Source organism: Urocitellus parryii, chromosome 6, assembly GCF_045843805.1.
Source record: "Urocitellus parryii isolate mUroPar1 chromosome 6, mUroPar1.hap1, whole genome shotgun sequence".
In the NCBI taxonomy this organism is placed as follows: domain Eukaryota; kingdom Metazoa; phylum Chordata; class Mammalia; order Rodentia; family Sciuridae; genus Urocitellus; species Urocitellus parryii.
The window spans coordinates 179,451,810-179,475,257 of record NC_135536.1 but is presented as its reverse complement, the minus strand read 5'-3'; the positions used below and the strand labels follow the sequence as shown (position 1 = coordinate 179,475,257).

Genomic DNA, 23,448 nt, shown 5'->3' with positions numbered 1-23,448 from the left:
GGGAGTGCAAATGCTTCTCAAGTGACTCCAAAGGCCTCTGCGCTATGCTATGTGCTCTAAGCACATCTGGCCTCGAGGGTTTTCCACACTCTGTTCCATTTGCGTGGTGAAACTTTCTTCCCTCAGATAGCACCTCCGTTTGGTACCTTATTTAGAGTGCCCACAGGTGTGGCATGCCAGCACTTCTACAATAATTCTTGGAATCAGTACTGACTATTTCAAGAGCTTCTTTGTTGAGCATGTGAGCTGTTCACAAATCCCAAGGTAGCAGAGCACCCAGTATCACATGGAAAGTGACATACACATGTCCTAGGGTTTGATGCTCTGTAGAGGGACTACACATAGGTTCCTCTTCTCTCCTCTTTCATCCACACTCCACTTTCTCACCTGTTATTTTTTCCAACAGAGAAACATCCTGCACTTCCTGAGGCAAAGAAGCAATTTTCTGTCGAACAGTAGCATCCCCTGATGCAGCATTTTCCAGATCCTGCAAAGCTTTGATCAGTTCCTCAGTCTATAAAATAAAAATAGAAACAACACTGTAGTGTACAGACATATGAATTTTAAAGAAAATTAGCTGGAGTTAAATTAGGTGAAGGCAAATTTTAAAAATGGTCATTTCTGGTCTTTGAAAACGTAATTCTTAGTTCCAGAGCTTATACAGAAGTCAATGACAGTCTAAAAGAATGTACAAAATTAATTTTTCTAGTTTTCTAGTAGGACACAAATGAAATGTTGCAAAACTCTTTAAGGTATATATATCTCGGGCTGGGGATGTGGCTCAAGCGGTAGCGCGCTCGTCTGGCATGCGTGCGGCCCGGGTTCGATCCTCAGCACCACATACCAACAAGATGTTGTGTCCACCGAGAACTAAATAAAATAAATATTCTTTTTAAAAAAAAGGTATATATATCTCAACTGTTCAACAATTGTGCGTTGACTAATTAAATTGAGTTTGCTTTACAAAATGATCACCACTCCCCAAATTAAAAGAGTCAAACTCACTAACTATAAACAACGGTGAGAGGCAAAAAGAAAAGCAAACCAATAAGTATTCTGTGTGTATTAAAAGGAGTTTATTAAATTGTCAGAAAAGAGAATACTGACAGGTAAGCCAGTTCATAATGACCTAAGAGTAGCTTACTCTGCACAGAGTGCTAAATGACCACAAAGCTGATAATTCAGGTTGCTCTCTTTAAAGTTTTTGGATGCAAAGGTATGTCACCTAACGCCATTTCATTTAATCATTTTAACAAGACACAAGCCCATTTACATAAGCTTTGAATTCACCTACGTGTAATAAAAGCTGATTTAGACAAAATAAGAGGGGCATGGGCAAGACAGACCTGGATTCAAATTAAGATACTGGGCAAGTTACTAAAACTCGGTCATTTTGAGTCTCATTCTCAAGAGCTATAAAATAGATGAAATAAACCAACCAAAGAATTCATAAGCTGACATGTTTTATGAAAGCCCAAATAATGCAAACACATGGTTAAAGGCAAACTCCCTGTTTTAACATTTAAATTGGCTATAGTATAAAAGTTTACTCTCAGCACACAGACTGTTCTAGCTATGAACAAGCTGTTTACTTGCAAAACATCACAACAGAAGACTGGAGACGTGCCACAGCAGACTTTGGAATGTCTTTTAAACATATTATCTACCCCTTTTGCAACAATCTACTTTTTAATAATATTTTTAAATTCTAGGAGTAAAATACCACATCCAAATACTTTAAAAAACATAAACTGGGGTCAAGAGTCACAGCAGGCTTCTCTGGATGAGATCTTGTATTAGATGCCCCAGAACTGCCCTCTGGTGATTCCATATGATTGGCCACCAGTGCCACCTTGTGGCCATAATCTTCAACTAGAGGTCACTTTAAGCCGCTGAACCCTATTTTGGGGGAGTCAAACATACCAAGAGGGGTCCTGCAGAAGGATCTTGGGGAGAGTAGCTTCCAGGGTAATCATCATCCTCCTCCTCCTGTATCTGCTGAAAAGTCCGCTTTAGAGACTTCTTTTCTTCTGCTGCTGGAGGAAATCAAAAGGTGACAAATTTGAGTTGCATAGCCTGTCCTGGGCAAGGGTCAAATGCTACACACAATGGGCCATATGTAAAAATAGGGCAGAAGGGGCATTTGTTTTCAGATGCCTCTTTATGTCAGTTATTCTTAATTGACTGTGCCTCTTTATACTACTGAGAAGAGTCAAAAAGATCTGTCATCTCATTTTGACTGTCTGAAAAAAACACTATCAAAAACAAGCATCTAAAAATAAATCAAAATTATAGTATTAATTAAAACTTCATATCTTAAGAAAAAAGTTAAAATGGTAAGAAACCCATCAGGCAAAATAATAAAGTACACCAATGTGTGGAAGGGATTACAGATAACTTACTGCATATAAAATGAGGTATTTCATCCTTTTCAGGATCATTTCAAAAAATAGGAGAAATTCAACAAAAAAAACTGTCAAAAATTCTAAACACAAATACTCTTAAGCCATCCCTTTAAAATGAACAAACCTAATTTTACCTTAAAATTAAAAAAAAAAAAATAACATCATCATCATTCTGAGAAATATGATTGATACTACTGGGAGAAATTACTGAAGTTACCATTTTTAGATTAACCACTTTTGAGGCTGACAGGTAATATTTTTTATTATCTGTACTGTTTGCTTTTACATTATTATGATAGATGCATTAATTCTAAAATTGTTCCCATTGCATCAAATTGGACAATATAAAATAAATGACAAACAACTGCGGGAAATAAAACTAAATGACAAATTCTGGTTTAGAAAGTAAAGATATATTGGACACCTAATACGTCTAAGACATTACAATAACTTCTTTACATTTACTCATTCCAGTAACTCTGAGATGCCATGTCTCCACTTTAAAGGTGAGAAAACAAAGGCTCAAGGAGATTCAATAACTCATCTAAAGGCATGACTCGGAAACCTAAGCTTTTTCTACTGCACTTAGAATTACTAAGCACAAAACAAGTACCCTCTCATCTGTCAAAAAAGGGAGACATGGGGCACCTGCCTCAGAACTCTGAGTTACACACAGAATGAACACACACTTTTTGATTAAACCAGTTCTGGGACCAAGCAAGTAGCTCCTGTTTTCTACCTTATACATTATCTCACCAAACTATGTTTGAAGTGAAAGTCAAGTCAATATCACAAATTGTATTTTTTAATATTCTGTTTATTCTACCAAAGGAAGAAGTAGTAGAAGTAAAAGAAGAAACAGCAACGTTTGTGATATAAGCACTCCCCCAACAAGAGTTCACAGTTCAGTTACCATCATAATAGCTCACTCTGAGTACTTGGATAAAGTAAAAATTTCTCTAAATACTTCAGTCCCCAAGCATGATCAGTGGCCAATCACATCACTTCTTCAAAGTCTGCCAGTGACAGGTCACTGCACATCTGTACTCAGCTCACACACACAAGCAGCGTACTGGTAGTGCTGCCTCCTTGTTTTGGGTTAAAACCCATATGACAGTTCATAAAAATGAGTCATCCAAACAGGGAATTGGCTACCGAGATGAAAGTGCAGCAAAGAAACTAAACCAAAGCTAAAGACAAATGGCAGGTAAACAGAGCTCAGAAGAAAAGGCTAGCCTTGGGACACCACCAAGACACAAGACTGCAGCCAGAGAAACTTATAAGGTCACACAATCAACGCAAATGAAGAGCACGGCAGCAGAAGGCTGGCAATGTCCTTGAAGTGATGCTGACAAAAACGTCACACAAGAGGAACTCTCAAAGAGATTTCAGCACACTGAATGCACAAAGGACAAAATGCTAACTATTCACCAAGGCCTAGGAAAGATGCCCGCTCTGTTCAAACTGGACTAGAAGGCAGGCACTGATCAAACTACCCTTGCTAACTTTATTACAGAGAAAACACATTTTTTTCTCTCAATGTTTCTGATTTTTTTAAATTTTTTTATTAGTTGCTCAAAACATTGCAATGATCTTGACATATCATACATTTGATTCAAATGGGTCAATGTTTCTAATTTTTGAGTTAATACTAAGTAACTACTATTTTACCTTTTTGTTTTATCTATAGTAAGTTTTCAACTCTTTGACCCCCTCCTCCTCCAAAAAAAAAAAAAAAAAAAAAAAAGCATTATCTCACTGACTAGTAAGTTCACCCTGTACACTTCAGCTTGCATGGTCATTTCAGTCTTGCACTATCATGCAAAGCAAGGACTGCTGTATTTTTTAAATGGAAATCTATCAGGATATCATTTAATATGAAACATCTGACAGAACTTCTCACACACTGCTTAATTAATGTATGGTACAGACATACAGATATTTAGCCTCTATAGCCTCAAAGTGGCCATGTGTAAGGGGTTGTATATATGGTTTTGTTTGCTTCTAAGAGTCCTCAATAAATAACTGTTAAAACACTAAAGATATAAAAAATTGTAACTTGAAATAATCTCCAAACTCTTATACAGATTCTATCATACATTCACTACCCTCAGGACACTCTGAATCACTCAATTTTGGCAATGAAAGGCATTAAATTGGCCTTTGCTTTCCCACACTTAATTTTCTTGAGAATATCCAGTCCCACAGGTTGTGGTTTGCACTAAGTCAAGGAGCTTGTTAGCCTAAGTCTGGGTCCACAAGCCAAAGCCTTCTGCCTCCACACTCTAGCAGTACAAGACTTTTTTCAGTTTCCACTGATAAAAATAATTTCAAGGTCATTTCTGTCCTTTGCCATCAAGAGGGAAGAGGGTATAGAGGAGATGCTAACTATCACCAGCCTACTTTTCCAGTGTACTTTTATTTTCAGCTGGAGAATCAACTGGTACTGCAAACCTAAGATTTCTAGAAATGAATTATCCATCCTTTCCCCCTCTGACTCCTATCCCCTAAGGTACCTATTTCCATCATGAAGACTTCCACTGGGCCCATCTTCCAAGTACAAAACCTTGAAGACCATCAGAACCTATCCCAAAGTCCTGACTTCTGTAAGATTTCACACCCCTGCGGGATGTCTGGCAAAACTCTCACCCCTTCCCAGGCCCAACCTCTCATTAGCAATCCTCCCTTCATCACACCTTGTTGAGACCACTGTTCCACCTGGTCTCCCTGCCATCAGTTGCTCCGTTTCCAACTTAGACTATATTGTTAAATTGCTCTTCCCCTCACCCTATCTTGTCTCTATGCAAAGATCTTGAATGGCTGCTAGTGATTCACACTGTCCTTCTAAGCTCAAACCCATTGTGGCTAATGGCAGCAGCATCGTGAGCACTCCCTCCAACTCCCACTGCACTTGGGCCTCTCTTTAAAAGTACTTGGCATTGCTGTTTTATGACTGCTGGCAAGCCTTCTTCTCTTGAGAAGAACATTAAGTGTCTTATTCCTCCACCTCCTATAAAAGGGGTGACAGACCAGAGTGTACACCCTCATGAAGGGAGGAGTCTCAGAGCTTGGAAAGTGCTGGTGCTATGCCAGTAATTATTATTAAAGCTAAAAAGTTAGCAGTTATGATGCCCAGAATTCTCAATTGATCCAGACAGCCATTAATAATAACCCAGCAAATATGCCCGTTGTATTCCTACATCAGAAGTTAAGATAAGCCTTCAACAATCAATCCAGCTTCTGACCATGGTATTTATTTACATTCCCTTTTTTACTCAACCGCTCCGCACAGGCAGGATGGCACTACGGGAGGCTAATGTCCTTCTGTCCTCATTCTGTGCACCTTCTCTTATATCCTTGGACCCATCTTTATGTCTCCAGGAAGCCTTGTATTTGACTAACCCTCAAGTAATCCTGGTTACCTAAGGGGAAAGTGTGCCTCTGAGAGGCCTTACTGGTAGAATTTCAGATAACTATGGCAGACTGTGAAACTAACCTTAAGGCAAAAAAGCTGGCCTAAAGGCTCCCAAACCACCTTATAAACACAGCTCCCTACCTGCAAAGCTGGATTTTCTGAAGGATACACTTGAAATTTTCTGCAATTAAAACACACACACAGGGCTGGGGATGTGGCTCAAGCGGTAGCGCGCTTGCCTGGCATGCGTGCAGCCCGGGTTCGATCCTCAGCACCACATACCAACAAAGATGTTGTGTCTGCTGAAATCTACAATGAATAAATAAATATTTAAAAAAAATTCTCTCTCTCTCTTAAAAACACACACACACACACACACACACACACACACACCCCTTCAGTTTTACATTACTTTTATTTGTTTTTGTTTCAGACCAAATTTCACTATGTTGCCCAGGATGGTCTCCAACTCTTGTTGACTTCAGCATCCCTCTCTCCTCAACCTCCCATGCAGCGGGAACTACCCATACTCAACACGGCACCAAGCTTTACATTACTTTTAAAAAAGAAACAGGAAATACTGTTGGCAACAGCTGCTTCATTCTGTCTCCTCCTTGAAAAATAAAGGAAATTTTTTAAAAAGCACATTAGACATTACTCGTGGGAAAGAAACTGAAACAAATAAAGGGTTAACCCTGGAGGTATGGTTTTAAAAAGCACTTGCCCCTCATCTCACTGAACAGAGCCACCAAGACTGGTCTGGAACCCAGGCAAGCCCAGAGCTCTGCTCTTAATGAGTATGCCCTTGAGCCTTGCATAAAATCCAAGGGACTGAAAATATCGTAAGTCTCCTTCTACTTGAGGTACTGGCTCATATACGGATGCTCAGAATATTAACTATTAGAATGAGAGGGACAAATAAAAGTCATTTTCATTGCTCCACTGATAGTATCTTACCTGTATTAACTCATCCTCACCACAACCCTATAAAGTGTAACTAACAACAACCATCCTCGATAGTGGAGAACTGAGGCTCAGAGGTCAAATGCTAAGCTCAAGGTCACAAGGCTTTAGCAGTGAGAACTGAGATTCATAACTCTGTAAGTCTGAATACCTAAACTGCACTAATGTCCAGGCAAGTTGGGTAACCTCCTCATGAACTCATGTCACAACTCAAGTGTACTAGATCCTTGGGCTTTCAGGGGGGGAAAAAAAAAACATTATGAAGAAGGTCAGCCTTAAGATCATATAGATCTGGGTTTAAAGCTGCCACTTCTCACCTATATCCCCCTTCAACAAAATTGCCATGTATTTTTAAGCTTTAGTATCCTCACCTGAAATATGAAAATAATACCAAATTCATGAAGTAGTTTTAAAGATGAAAATAACAAGGCAGGCAGAAGATAAACTAGTACATTTCAGCTACCTGATAAATGCTCATTCTTTTTGTCTACCTTCCCTTTTTAAATTCTTCCACATTTGCACGACACTATGTGATTCAAGTACATAATAAAGTTCTATCTAGTCAAACAACAACTTGAGTATTCCCAAGAACAGAGGCAACTTTAGAACACCTGGGCTTTGCACCTGTTGAGACAGTTATATAAATTCAATCTACAGTTTTAAAACAGAATTCCTAAGCTCATGCATGCTCCTTTACAGTAAGAAATCAAAGTTCCACAGGAAATTTATTATTTCAAAAACTTTATAACATTGTCTCAAGACAAAGAAGTACCCATGAATAAAAGCCAGAATATAAAAGGACTATTCAAATTTGGAAATGAAAACTTCTGGAGAACTTATCAATATTTTGAAAGAGTTGTCGTAAAACCTTCTGAAAACTCAGGTCCAGAGGACAACACAGCGAGTTGGCTGAGACCAACACACACTGAAACCTCTGCAACTTGCTTTTTTTTCTTTAAAGAACAGGAAAAGAGAAATTATCTTTAGATTAGCATTATCTTTCACATGGTTACTGCCTTTGTTATTTATTGTTAATGTGTGTCTAGACTAAAAAAAAAAACAAAAAAAAAAATCAGAAACCCAACGGAGCGATTTTCCATACCACCACTGCCACACATCCCCCATTTGTCTGGCTGCTCCCTGTTTCCCACTCTTCTCCTGTTCCTTCCTATGGCACTTAGCTTAGCCATTCACCCAAAGCACATGTCCACCAAATGCTTGAACTGAAATTTGACATGGCTTCAAGCATTCTTTTTCCAGAGCCCTTCTGCTTACCTAAAAGTGCTTTAAAAAACCAGCACTGTTTACCAAATGAATTGAAAGGCAGATTATAGAAAATAATGCTGGATAATTCCCCAAAGCTGTACAAAATAAATACCTCCAAAGGACACAATACCAACACTACCAGAATCCAAAGCAGCAAACATTTCACTTTTCAGCAACTCCTACCAGAATGACCCTAGAATTATTTCCTAACAACTCCAAGTAAAACAACAATAACTTGTAGCCTGAAAACATGTATGTCATCTTAGAAAGCCTCTAACCTTTAGTTTCACAGGAAAGTTAGAAATTACTGTAAAATGCATATCATTTTAGACCTAGAAGAGATCATAAAGGGTACATAGTTAGGGTTGTTGAATGAATGATACTGTCACGCATGCTAATTCCAGCAAGTTCTATAGCAGAGCATGTATATGGTAGCAGAGAATAAGGAAGGAATGGTTACATGTGCCCAGACAAGCAAGGAAGCCATCAGAGTGAGAGAAGCACTTGGAGAACACATTCACACAGTGAAAGGGGCAAAAGGACATCTCAGGCGGAGGTAAACTGCAGATGCAGAAGAAGAGGTGAGTGCCAGCAGAGCATCCAGAGGGGAAACTTGTAATTCAGAATAGGCAAAGAATAGGGCATATATGAGAGAATGGCCAAGGGAATGATCTAAAAAAGTGGGCTACTTCAGATTAGAAAGGTCCTCAATACAATTAGACCTTGGACTTGATCCTCCAGGCAGTGAGTACATATGCAAAATCAGATCAGATCTGAAGCTGAGAAACATGTTATGCCAACTTAACCAGAAGACAAATTATCCAATAACATTTGATCTTACTGTTTATAGAGAAAAAAATATATATATAACATGTGCCCTTTTGAAGAACTTGGTAAAATTCTCTTATTCTCTTCTCTTCTCTCTCTCTCTCTCTCACACACACACACACACACACACACACACACACACTCACACACACACACTTACTTCCTAAGGATATCCTGGGCTCAATAAAAACAAAAAATCATTTTAGACAACAAGCAAACAATCTTAAAGTACATTCCAAACCCACATTTATATTTAATAGGAACCAAGTTCTCAGAGGGCTTAGGGACTTATTCAAGATCCTGTAATAGTTAACAGCGAGGCTAGAACAAAATCTTAGTATAAGGTACTTCCTAGTTAACCACAACTCTGTTGCTCCTTACGCTTGTGCAAGGAAAGTCTCTGAAAGACAGGAGAGAGCCAAGGAGAACACATAGCAGAAGTTAGGAAGGGAGAGAATCAACAGCATGAATACTAGAACCAGGCTTGCACACTGCGAGCACTACGTAAATTCTCACCATCATTCATGATCATCTCTCTCTGAAGAATCATAAAATTGCTCGTGGTTCACAGCAACCCCCATTGCAGCTTTTCATATTTGATTCGAAAGTAGGCAAAGACCAAGAGCTGTAAACATGTGGTGATGTTTCTACCTTTGGGGGGAGGGCTCTTGGAGTCCTCCATAGACAGCTTCAGCTGCTGTATGAACTCGCCGCCATACACACTTCGTTCTTGCCAGATGTTCAGCAATCTTTCTAAAGGTTTTTTACAGCCTTCATCTGCCTCTCTGCCCAGAAAAGATGAAAAGATATATATAAGCTTAAAATTTTTTGCTTTTAATTAGGACAGATCTACTTAAAAAAAATCAATAACTGACTAAATGATTTACATAATTAAAAACAGAAGGAAAAGTAAAGTACATGTTGTATTACTCGGATACCCAAAACTTGACCAGAAACTACATTCTTCCTGTGGTGGGTGGGAAAGAGAGAGCAATCATATCACAGAAGAAATCTTTTTTCTCCTTTGAAAGATGGGGCAAATGGAGAGGGGGAGATGATCCAATGGCCAATTTTTACAGACAAAATATTATCAAAAATTGATCATATCAATTCTGACAGTTTGCTTTTTAAAAGAAAACGTTAACTGGAATGTAGTGGGAGACATTCTGCTAGAAATTAAAATTGGCCAAAACTTTTAAGAATTAAAAAAAAGAAAGATTAACAAAAACAAATGTTTACAATGAAAAATTCACCACACCAACACACCAAACCTCTGCATGTATAAATTCAATTTGTACATACATATGCCAAGACTGACCTCAACTTTTAACTACTTCCTAATTATTTAACACTGGGCTAAGTCTGTGTTTCAAGCTTACACACAGGTGTCTCACTGATAATCTTAGAACACAATGAGAATAGGGAGGTCCTTAGTAAGTTATATCTGAAAGAAATTAGGAAATATGTTACACTCTTGATGTAGAACACAGCTGGCACTCTAAATCTGGCACCCACCATAAAAATGTCAACAAGCAGAAGAGTAAGAAAAGACTTCTTGAAAGGGAACAGAATTCCCTCATGTGCACTGGTTCCTGTCAATGGTTCTGTCTAATTCTAATTTAGCCCTCAGCTAAACATATTTTCTACCCAGAACTTGTTCCTTCTCATGCACGGAGCTTTGCTCATGCTATTGCCTCTCCTTTGCATGGAACTCCCAAAATGGAATAAGGAAAAAGAAAGCAGAGGTTGAGAAATTCAGTTAGCTGAAGTATATAAGGCAGGTTGGAAACAGCAGAAGAATCTGGAAGACAAGAGTGGAATTAGAGAGGGCTCAAATGCCATATTAAGCATGTGTCTAGCAGAAATGTGAAGTCCTGGGCTGGAGTTGTAGCTCAGTGGTAGAACGCTTGCCTCACATGTGGAAGGCACTGGGTTTGATCCTCAGCACCACATAAAAATAAAATAAAGGCAAATCTACAACTAAAACAATTTTTTAAAGTTGAGGGGGGATGTGAAGTCCCTGATGTCATCATATGTACAAGTTTAGATATTTCTCATAGCACTGAACCAAAACTTAAGTGGTTGATACTTTTACCATAAAAGAAAAAAAAATCTGTTATCTGTAAATTCTCTGTACACTTCAGAGAGATACTAATCATGAGAACAAATACTTGAGAACTGAGTTAAGGGGGCATAATACCTACTTGCCCCACCATCCACCATTCCTGGGAATAGTTAGGACTTAAGACTGGTTTTGAGTATAGTTTCTGCCATATTACTTAACAATGGAACGATGGAAACCAATTTTCATTTTCCTCCTCCTCCTCCTCCTCCTTCTTTTTTTTTTTTGGTACCAGGGATTGAATACAGGGATGCTTAACCACTTGAGCCTCATCCTCAATCCTGTTTTTGTTTTTTTTAAATTTTGAGACAGGGTCTCGCTATGTTACTTAAGGCCTTGTAAAGTTGCTGAGGCTGGCTTTGAACTTAAGATTCTCCTGCCTCAACCCCCAGAGCTGCTGGGATTACAGGCATGCACTTACAGCACCCCACCACAAAATATTTTCAAGGGCTTTCATTATTAAAGGCTAACGTTAAAAAGGAGGTCCAAACTTAGTGAATTTAACTAGCCAGAATAGGCTATTTCCTTGAGCAGTATAGCAAAGCAAGATTTTATTAGATAAGTTTCAAAGTTATAGGTAAAAAAGCAAAAAAAAAAAAAAAAATTTTTTTTTTCACTGATGAGGTTTTGCAATAAGTAACTACAGTGAACTGAAGTCACTTTTGCATCTGGAATCAGACACAACTAAAGCAACAAAACAAATTTACAAAATAAGGGACATTATCTTTTAAAAAATTTTTTTTTTAGTTGTAGATGCACTCAATACCTTTATTTATTCATTTATTTATTCAATTAATGTGGTGCTAAGAATCGAACTCAGTACCTCACATGTGCTAGGCAAGCGCTCTACTGCTGAGCCACAATCCCAGCCCCAAGGGGCATTATCTTTATAGGTTGCACCAACTTCATTCTAAATTGAGAAATCTTTAAGTAAAAAAAAGACTAAAAAAACCTTTGCCATGAATCTATGAATGAATTGAAAGATGACAAATAATAACCTATATACTTTGTATGTCTCTCTCTCTCTCATTTTTGGAACTGGGGATTGAACTCAGGGACACTCAACCACTGAGCCACATCCCCAGCCCTATTTTGTATTTTATTTAGAGACAGGGGCTCACTGAGTTGTTTAGTGCCTCACCGTTGCTGGGACTGGCTTTGAATTCACAATCTTACTGCCTCAGCCTCCCAAAACACTGGGATTATAGGTGTATGCTACTGCACCTGCTCATATGTCTCATCAATTTTTTTATGTTGAACACTTCATGTATATTTTAATTCTAAAATCAATCAATGCTCACTTTTTTTCCATACAGAAGGCAAAATTGACCATAAAAGTAAACAATGTGGCTGGGCGTGGTGGCACACACCTGTATCCCAGCGGCTCAGGAGGCTGAGGCACAAGGATCACGAGTTCAAAGCCAGCCTCAGGAATTTAGCAAGGCCCTAAGCAACTCAGCAAGACTCCACTTCTAAATAATATACAATAAAAAAAAGGGATGGTGATGTGCCTCAGTGGTTAAGTGCTCCTGGGTTCAATCCCTGGTGCCAAAACAATAACAATTAACAATAACAACAAAAAGTAAACAACGTGGGCTGGGTTTGTAGCTCAGTGGTTGAGCACCTGCCTCACACATATGAGGCACTGAGTTTGATCCTCAGCACCACACAAAAAAATAAATAAAGTTATTGTGGCCATCTACAACTAAAAAAATGTTTTAAAAAAAAGTAAACAATGTGTATATACCTGCCCGCCCCCACCCCTCAACAACATTGCAGCTTGGAAGTGTCAGCTGGACACCTGAGGCCTTTAGGGGCTTTTCTTCCTGCAGTTCCTGGATAAAAGTACCATAATTGTGTGCCTGTTTTTCCCAGGCTCAGCAGGCCTGTGGTAGGCCTATGAGGGGCACGAATTCTAACTCAGCAGGCTCAGCATTTCTGACAACACCCCAGGAAAGATGGAGCAGAAACGCTCCTTCACAATTGTTCAGAAAGAGGTCACAGAATGCTGAAACCCGCTACCCTCAGAGAGGCCTGCTGACAAGTTGGGCCTTGGGATTTCAGGAGTGTTCCCAGTATTTCCTAACTGATCAGTGTGGTTTAATGTGTCTAAACTAATCATAAAAACAATATGGTTCCAAAGAAACAACTGCTTTCTTTCTAGGAGCCTGGAATGATGGCAGAGGGTGCGCTACATGACTGAGCCCAGTGAAAGGTCTGGGTGCTGAATCTCCAATGAGCTTCCCAGTTAGACTGCACTACACACATGCTATCCCAATTTAATGCTGGAGAAATTAATTAAGCCTGTGTGACTCCACTGGGAGAGGACCCTTGGAAGTTCATTCCTGGAGTCTTGTAGTCTTACTGCATGTACCTTTTCCCTTTTTGATTTTGCTTTGTCTCCTTTATCTGTAATAAATCACAGCTGTGAGTACTCCCAGGGAGTCATCAAACCTGGGTGTGGTCTTAGAGACCCATAAACAAGTACAATAAATAAATATCATGTGTATGTATGGGGATAACTTCCAAATTCATGTCTCTACTGAGTTTCAGCCTATTTTGCCCATCTGCCTCCCCAGCCTCACCCCTTGGACTCTCTATCAGCCATCTCAAAGTTAACATGGCCAAACCAATTTCTTTCCCTCTATCAAATATTTTCCCCAGTCTTCAGCTCAGTAAAAAGTACCTTCACCAGGGCCGGGATTGTGGCTCAGCGGTAGAGCACTTGCCTAGCTCGGGCAGGACCCGGGTTCGATCCTCAGCACCACATAAAAAATAAAGGCATTGTGTTGTGTCCATCTACACCTAAAAAATAAATATTAAAAAAAAAAGTATCTTCACCTATCCACTTATTATCAAAAAATCATCTGGGATTTCTCTTTTCCCTAGCGACTAGCTCCCACTCAACTCTTACACATCCTATTAGTTTTACCCCTGCAGGGCTGAGGTTGTAGCTCAATGGTGGAGCGCTTGCCTTGCATATATGACGTACAGGGTTCGATACTCAGCACCACATAAATAAATAAATAAATAAAGGTATTATGTTCATCTACAACGAAAAATATAAAAATAAATTTTAAAAAGTCCACCCACAAAGTAATCAATCAATCAATAGAAGCTATCTTCTCACTGCTTTAATCCAAGTTAATGTCACTATAGCCTGTACTACAGCAATAGCCTTCTAACTCAGGTCTATGCCTCCTTGGTTTCTGTGAGCCATTTTCCACACCACACCATTTTTAAAGAAGAATTTTTTTGAAAAATGATTTAACTTAATTTCTTTTTAAAAAAATTTAATTTTTGTTCTTTCTAATTATATATAACAGTAGAGTATAATTTGACTTATTTATACAAACATGGAATACCTCTTATTCTAATTAGGATCCCAGTCTGTGGTTGTACACAATGTAGAGATTCAATGAGGTATATTCATATATGTGCACAGGAAAGTTATATAGCATAATACTCTCCAAATGTCATAAACTCATTCTTTTTTATGGTTGAGTAATATTCCATTGTGTATATATACCACATTTTCTTCATCCATTTATCTGTTGTAGGACACCTAGGTTGCTTCCATAGCTTAGCTATTGTGAAAGATCTTTCTTAAAATGTAGGTTTGAATATATCATTTCCCCTCTTAAAATCTTAATTGACATCCTATAGAATACAGTCCTCTCCCAAGGCTTACATGACTATTACCTGTCCACCTCTCTGATGTCATTTGGGTTTCAATTCTCCCTTTACTCACTGTGTTCGAAGCACAGTGCTTTCGTTCTGTTTCTCTTGATGATTCCTATCTTAGGTTCTTTTTAATAGCTGTTCCTACTTTGGATGATTGCTTCAAATGTCATTTCCTTTCTAAATGTGGCTTTCCTTAATCACACTGCCAAAAAGAGGTCCCACTCTAGAGCACCACCTATTTGGCTCTGTTCATATTATCACTCCCTGAAAGTGTCATGTTCGTTCCATCCTCCTTGCCTGCCTTAGTCCTGCTGCTCCCCTGGTGTCTGGATCAGTATTTGGCACACAGAAGACACTCAAATGCATGTTGAATAAAAAATGGTCTGTACAATTCCAAACTGAGAACAAAACAAAGACACTTGTGTAGATAATAAGTATATAATCTGGTTAATTAAACTGCTATTAAGACAAATCTACCCTGGTCACAGAAAATGCATACAAAGAACATATTTTAGGCTACTGTCAGTTGAGAAGGTGCATCAGGATTGAAGTAGTGGCTGGACTTCTGTTGTAATAATGCAGTGGGGAAAAGGACCCTAAAAACACGGGCATCCTAAATAGAGACCCAAGCAGGACCTTGAAAGAACTAGAAGAATGCAAAAGAAAGGAATTAGGGCTTTTACAGAGAAAGACCAGGATGAATCTGACAAGATGTTTTCACAGTGCCTCCTGCTTAGATAGGTTTTAGGTTGTTCTCGAGTAGAAAAGGAATTTTTAATCCTGGTATTACCCACTCCTCTTCTCCCATTCCTTCCTACTTAGCATAATATAAGTTTGAAGGCAGCTAAAAATTATTGATCCATTTATAAGTAAGTGTTTACTGTCTCTACATGAGATTATTTCAGCCAATTCCCTAGACCAAACTTTTTCCCCAATGAATAAATATTAATTAACTCATTCAACAAATATCACAAAATTGCCCAAATCTTGGGACACCATTTTCATCAAGTTATATAAATGGTACTCCCTAAAGCTATGTAACCCAACAGCTTTGTGCCAGACCCTTAGGAGATCCCTGGCATACGGCAAAGAACAACAACAGAAAAAGAACATGGTCCTTTCCTTCAGGAAACTTATAATTTAGCATATTCTAGTGAACAGGAAAAGAATGCAGATGAAGCATTGTGCTATGTACTTTTCAACAAATTATCTTACTTCACCTTCAAAATAACCCTAACAAGATAAGTGATATTCTAACCCCTTTTAACTAATTAGGAAACTTGGGCTCAAAAGTTAAGTAATACGCCAGGCACAGTGGCGCAGGGCTGTAATCCCAGTGGCTCAGAAGGCGGAGACAGGAGGATTGTGAGTTCAAAGCCAAGCTCAGCAAAAGTGAGGTGCTAAGCAACTCAGTGAGACCCTGTATCTAAATAAAATAGGGCTGGGGATGTGGTTCAGTGATCATGTACCCCTGATTTCAATCCCCAGAACCAAAGGAAAAACAAAAGTTATGTAATACATCCACGGTCACTCAAACAGTTTTGGAGGACAGCCAGTGTCTAAGAAACTGAACTAAATCTCATCAAAAGAAGAAATTCCTGTTTCCAGTTTCAGATAGCTATCTATAATAGTCTACTCTAGAGAATCCAGTAATTGAAATTGGTAACACACTGTTACTTCAGTATCCATGTTCATCAAAAGAGCTAGCTATGCAGTTAACAAATAAAAATGTTTTTCCATCCCTAGAAAGTTAAACGTCATTTAAAAAATTTTTAAATTTTAATCCTTTAAATTTTCAAATACTTTAAGGAATGCCAAACTTAATTTCCCATGTAAGGCCTTACACTGACACCTTAGACCCTAGAACAATTCCTGTTTGACCCACTAGTCTCTTTTTGCTCTTTCCAACTTCCTTCTGCAAAGATCTATGTTTTTATATATATTTATTTATAAACATAATAGTCCACTGAAAACCAGTTCTCCTTTGCTCCTCTTGGGAATCCAACTTTTGCCCACAAAAGTTGTTGTTTTTAAATAAATAAAGATTATTTATAAACTCTTTAATCCAATGTATGCTGTATTAACTATAGGTGTAGTCTGGCTCCAGTCAGTCCTCTCTCCCACAAAACACAACAGTTGCAGACTCAATACAATTTGGCCAGAACAAACACCTACTTTTCCATACTAATAATTACTATTTTTGATATGATAATGATTATTTTTAGTAACAGACATCCAGACATTCAGAAGGAAGTAAACAAGAAGGCATAAGTAACTAATCTCTGCTATTGAAGATATGTTACTAAAAGACTCTTAAACTACTTAGCTTTGTTTTTTCCTTATAAATAGCTAATGAGACAACTCAGCAAAACCAAAAACAAACAAACAAAAAACAAAAAACACCATACTCAAGAAATAAATTCAATAAATGAATATATCAGGGGAAAAGATGTGCTTCTAGTACCAGGCAGAATCTCTTTAATGCATCATAATGTTTACAGGACTCAGTTCTTAGGGGCCCAGAAAAACACAAACTACAATCTGGCCTCCACAACATTCCTTGTGTAGAACAAAGCTGTCAATTTACAAAAGCTATCACAAAAGAGAATGAAAAAGTGGGAAAGGCAATGCATTTAAAAACAAAACAAAACTCCGACAACATACCTGGCAACATGAGAAAAAGCATCCACAAGGACAGATTCAAATTCTCTAGTGAACTCAGGTCCTTTCCTTTTACTGTTTTGGATGACATCGTTCGCCAAGTATAGAAATGTAAGTTTTCTATTTGATTTAGCTGAAAAAAAGAGAAAAGGATAATTTAACTTACACCAAAGAAATTCTTAATTCACAATTCTTGTGCCACAAGTCTATTTCTAAGGAACATTAAGACAAGAATTAGGGGCTGGGGATGTGGCTCAAGCGGTAGCGTGCTCGCCTGGCATGTGTGCGGCCCGGGTTCGATCCTCAGCACCACATACCAACAAAGATGTTGTGTCCGCCGAGAACTAAAAAATAAATATTAAAAATTCTCTCTCTCTCTCTCTCTCTCTCTCTCTCTCTCTCTCTCTCTCCCTCTCTCACTCTCTCTTTAAAAAAAAAAAAAAAAAAAGACAAGAATTATCAGTCAGCATGATGATCCTAGCTAGCTGAGATTTCGAGACCAGCCTAGGCAACTTAACAAGACCCTGTCTCAAAATTAAAAATAAGAAAAGGGCTGGGATATAGCTCAATGGCAAAGCGCCCCTGAGTTCAACTCCCAGTACCAGGAGGGGGAGTGGGGGAAGATAAACATTATCTGCTCCTGGAGGTCTCTGACATAACAGGTCTGGAGGTATAATTTAGGAGGGAATGGGAGTTCAGCTTCATTTCTGTATAATTTTAACAAAGATAATGAACTGACAATAAAAATGAAGACAACTCAAAGGAAATTCCCAAAGGATAAACAGTCAATATTAACGTTAAAACCAAGGCTTTCAATTATTATACTACAAAGATAAATATTTCTAATGTACTTTTAATTTATTAAATAATCTAAAATGAAAGATAACTTTAAGTTTTAATTTTAAAATACATGCTTGTAATTTATGCTCAACTGAGAATTTCTCTTTGGTACTCCAATAACCATAGTCTGTTATCAACTCTACAAATTCACATAAATCTCTAGATGTATCAATGGCTGTTTATCTCAAACAGATATGCAAAAATGCTACATCGTTATTGAAAATTTACACACATCTGAAATCTGGGTATGCAAAATTATGGCTCCCACAAAATCCATAGCTTTTCTCTGCTATATATACAAAGCGTAGTATTTTCTATTACTCTAACTGGTATCATATATTAAACCATAAAAACCTCATGCAATATGTCTGAGTTATAGTTGCTTGGGGGAACATTACTGAATTTCCTAGCTTCTATGCACATAACTTCTTAACTGTAAAGTTACATCACTACCATTTTTGGTCCCAGTTTTCTTTTAAAAGAAATAAATATATGAACATAATTAGATAATTTAAAACACTAAGTTTATTCTCCAATGCTAAAGTGCCTCAGGAAAGCTCTGTCAACTTTTACACACCTGTATAACTATTCCTTGCTCTACTGTTCGCAGAAACCATTTCTCTGTTTCTTTTGAAATGCACACAGCATGTATAAGTTCTGACACAGCAGGCATAAAATCTGACATTTTAAAACGTAACTACAGGAAATTAACCCAAGTTAAAAACAAGATTTTTAAAGCACACTGTAGTTTAAACTAATGCCTTAATATGCTCATAAAATTAAATATGGATATCTTGAACTGTATTAACCTTCTGGTAATAACCCAGTTTAGATGGTCAACTGATAAGAATATTGGTAACCTGCAACTATCTTTAACTATTCTAGTTATTATTCAAAAGCAGGACCAAAATGTCAACAGTTACAATACCCACTCTTGTTACAAAGGTATGACTAGGACAAAAGGCTCTATTTTTTAAAAAAGCAAACCTTGTTCAGGGAAGTTGCATTAAATAAACTAACGAGTTCACAATGCTATTAAAGTTAGGGGATATGATGTAAAACGGATCTTCAGCAAAGCAAATTTGACTAATTTACAAAGTCCCTATACTTTATGTTTAAAAAATGCTAGAATCCATATTGTAAAATATCATTTGAACACTCAAGGTCGAACTTATTTTTCAGTATTACAAACATGATAGCCAATATGTTCAAGAGCCAAGGTTTTCGATATCTACAATGCCAATTACTCTTCATCACCTCCAAACTTAACAATGGCGATTTACTTAGGATAAAACTGTAGACATCCACATTCAGCATCCTGAATAGTCAACATGAGCACCCTATGTGTAAAGGGGCTACAGAATGAACTCTAGAGCACTAAAACACATGTAGTCAATAATACATGCAACACACACCCCCCTCTACCCCAACCCTGGTTGATAACTCAACTTCAGATATATATTTCTAATATGACAAATTAGAACTTTTCACCAAAAAGTTATGCTCATCCAAAACTGGTAAAACTAGTTTCTAAACAAAGTTTAAACAAATGACTAATCAAAACTTTTTGCTTGTTTGGCTGGTTTTGATGTCTAAAGAAAGTCTTAAGTAATTCGGGGAAAAAGGCCTATTTACCTATATTCAGGCATGATAAAAAAAAAAAAACACTATTAAAAATTATTCATCGGGGCTGGGGATGTGGCTCAAGCGGTAGAGCGCTCGCCTGGCATGCGTGCGGCCCGGGTTCGATCCTCAGCACCACATACCAACAAAGATGTTGTGTCCGCCGAGAACTAAAAAAATAAATAAATATTAAAAAATTCTCACTCTCTCTTAAAAAAAAAAAAAAATTATTCATCCTTGGGCTGGGGATGTGGCTCAAGCGGTAGCGCGCTCGCCTGGCATGCATGCAGCCCGGGTTTGATCCTCAGCACCACATACAAAGATGTTGTGTCCGCCGAAAAACTAAAAAAATAAATATTAAAATTCTCTCTCTCTCTCTTAAAAAAAAAAAAAAAAATTATTCATCCAAAAAGACAGCACATCAAACTATTCCATAAAGAAGAGGAGAAGTATATGGGCATGGTGGCACTATAATCCCAGCAGCTCAGGAGGCTGAGGCAGGAGGATCAGGAGTTCAAAGCCAGCCTCAACAACGGTGAGGTACTAAGCAACTCAGTGAGACCCTGTCTCTAAATAAAATACAAAAAAGGGCTCCGGATGTGGCTCAATGGTTGAGTGCCCCTTGAGTTCAATCAAGAAGGTGTTCTACTTGGAACAGAGCCTAAGGGGATGAATTAAGAATAATTCCTGTTGGGAACCGAGGCACATGTCTATAATCTTAGTGCAAACTTGGGAGGCTGAGGCAAAAGGATCAAGGCCAGCCTCAACAACTTAGTAAGACCCTGTCACAAAATAAAAAATAAAAAGGGCTGAGGATGTAGCTCAGTGAGAAAATACCTCTAGATTCAGCCCCCAGTACCAAAAAAAAAAAAAAAAAATCCTTAAAAAAAATGGAAAAAAAAAAGTAACACACTAGGAATAGAAGTAGTATTTAAGGGAGAAAAAGTAATTTTTGTAAATCTCATAAATTTTTTGATGGCAACTCAGACAGTCTGTGAACAAACACCTCAGGGAAGATGACTTCACCATAGATATAGATATCCACTTTTAAAGATTCAAGGTGGGCTAGAACCTATGGGGCTAGTTAATTTAAATGTAAGGGCACAGAATCCTTTTCTATTTTAGTGTGGGGGCATTTTCAAAACATGAAAGAAGCATGGGTATTAGAGAAGAAAGCATCTCAATAAAGAATAGCTCTGCAGTGTCCAATATGGTAGCCACTAATCACAAATGGCTACTGAACACTCAACTTGTAGCTAGCTTGGGAAATAAATTTTCAATTGTATTTATATAAAACTTTAGTTTCTTAGTCACACATTTTAAATGTTCAATAGCCACATGTGGCAAGTGCTACCTTGTTGGAAAGCACAAATAACACACTGCTACTGTCACAGAAAACCCTATTAGTGCTATTTAGATACTTTACTAAAACACAAAAATGGTATCGAGACCACGATTTAACTCCTAAGCTTTTTTTTTTTTTTTTTTAGTTGTAGATGGCCACAATAACTTTATTTATTTTTTATGTGATGCTGAGGAGCAAAGCCAGTGCCTCACATGTGCCAGGCAAGCACTCTACCACTAAGCCACAGCCACAGCCCTCGTAAACTATGTTTTAACAGTCTAACAGGCCCTATGCTAAATGCTGATGCATGACAGAAAAACCAGGTCAAATTTCTTACTCAAAACAACCTAGTGAAAAAGGCATAACCAAAAAAGAATGAGGTAAATGCTAATTAATGTAATTAATTCTACTAAACAAAAACATGATAGGTTTGGTCAGAATCAGATGACCATCTTCATGCATTAAGTAGACTGAGACACTGGGTACAGTCAAGTTTTGACATCAGTGAGCCCTGGGCTCATATCCCAGCTATATGCCCCTGAATAAGCTACTCAGTCTCTATGCTATCTTCTTATCTATAAAATGGGGGTAATGCTGGCCTACCTACAACATAAGGCTCTATCATTTGACTTTAGGGATAATGGAGCTTCTTCAATGAACACACTCTCCAAATTGTAACTTTTCAATAACTCAAAGAGGGTAGGTGAGGAATCAAGAAGGCTTCATGAGAGAAGTGCCATCTGAGACAGACTCTTGACAATTTTAAGATGATCAAAGAGAGTGTTGAATGCTACAGTGGAGTACATGAAGCAGACTCTGGGAGCCCTTGGCTCTACCTCCCTACTACCTACAGTAGAGGGGATCTACATCATATCATAATTGGGGAACTGGGTCTCCTGAAAGAATCCTAGAATTTGGGGTCTGAGCCTCACCAGTTCAGAAGACTTGAAAATACCACTTAGTCACTTCATTTTTACTATCTGGAAAACAGATAGTAACGAACACTTCCTATACTACAAAGGGTCCACTGCATTATAGGGTGTCCAGAATAGATTCATTTCTTCCACCTGTTACGAAATTCATCAGGGTATTAAACAGCAGTGAAGGTGCCCATCTTTCCCCACCAGACTGCAAGCAACTTGAAGGCAAAGACCATGCCTTGCCTATGTGGTGGCGCCCAGAGGCTGAGATAGGAGGATCGCAAATTCAAAGCCAGCCTCAGCAACCGTGAGGCACTAAACAACTCAATGAGACCTTGTCTCTAGATAAAATACAAAAAATAGGGCTAGGGATGTGGCTCAGTGATCGAGTACCCCTGAGTTCAATCCTTGATACAAAAAAATAAGTAAATAGAAGACACCATGCATCACGCTGAGTAATCCATAGTCCATATCACCATGATTTACTGAATGCTACACTGTGTCTGACATTATGCTAAATGTTCATTTGGATAATCCTGTTTACTTCTCACTACAATTTGCTTATCTGAGCCTAAAGTTTTCCCTCATCTAAAAGCTCCTACTGCATAAGGCCCTAAGAGTTTTTTAAAAATGACAATGTATGTAAAGATATGAGCACTGCACCTGGCACATGATAAAGACACAGTACTATCAGTTATCACTACCTTCATGTTGCAGATAAGTTAACTAAGGGGCAGCCAGGTTAAGTTGCTGTGTTCAGTAAGTGGCAAAGTCAGGCTTAACTTCAAGGCAGTTGGCAGAGGCAACCTGCTGTAAATATAGTGTTCAAAACGGTGCCTGGCACATAACTGGCTGAGCCCAATGAATGTCAGTTCCTGAATGGGACCTGAAATCAATGGCAGGTGAGTGAGGTTACCCCATTCACAAGGCGGTTCTGAGGACTGAGTGTGAGGGTGTAAGTAGAGTGGCTGGCATGGAATAAAGCCTTTGTAAGTGGCAGCTCTCCTTGCTGTTTTACAGATGAGAAAAGAGAAGCACTGGGAGATGAAGAAAATCGCTCAGTACCACTCAGTTACTAAGTGGCTGTGCAGGACTCGGTCTATGCAGTGTGGCTCCACTGGCTCTAACTCCAAGTACCCAGCACAGAACCGGGCACACAGCAGGATGGGCCGGTTCGGGTGCCCAGTGCAGTGCCGCCAAGAGAATAATAGTCACAAGTGTCAGGAGCAGCCTGAGGGGAAATCTGAGCGCCTGAGCCCTGGTCCCGGGTCCCTCAGACAAGTACCTTACACCTTCCTAGGCCTCGGTTTCCTTCTCCTAGAAATGGGGGTAACATTGTCTCCAATCTCAGAAGCGCGAGCAGAGACTCAGCCTGA

The 23,448-nt window shown here is 38.5% G+C and overlaps 1 protein-coding gene across 3 annotated transcripts in view; it reads right to left on the bottom strand.

The window, feature by feature from the left end:
• Rprd1b (regulation of nuclear pre-mRNA domain containing 1B) overlaps positions 1-23,448 on the bottom strand; it is a 49,523-nt gene that overhangs the window by 25,460 nt on the left and 615 nt on the right. For 2 of the 3 annotated variants that reach the window (XR_003300289.2, XM_026383197.2), the window contains exons 2-5: positions 17,348-17,477; positions 9,529-9,662; positions 1,924-2,036; positions 388-514 (exon numbers count right to left, since the gene is read on the bottom strand). Coding sequence is in view for 2 of the 3 variants with exons in the window: in XM_026383197.2 (XP_026238982.1) it covers positions 388-514; positions 1,924-2,036; positions 9,529-9,662; positions 17,348-17,477 (504 nt within the window). In the remaining variant the exon portion in view is untranslated. The remainder of the gene's footprint in view (positions 1-387; positions 515-1,923; positions 2,037-9,528; positions 9,663-17,347; positions 17,478-23,448) is intronic. The other variant, XM_026383198.2, reaches the window with a different exon arrangement.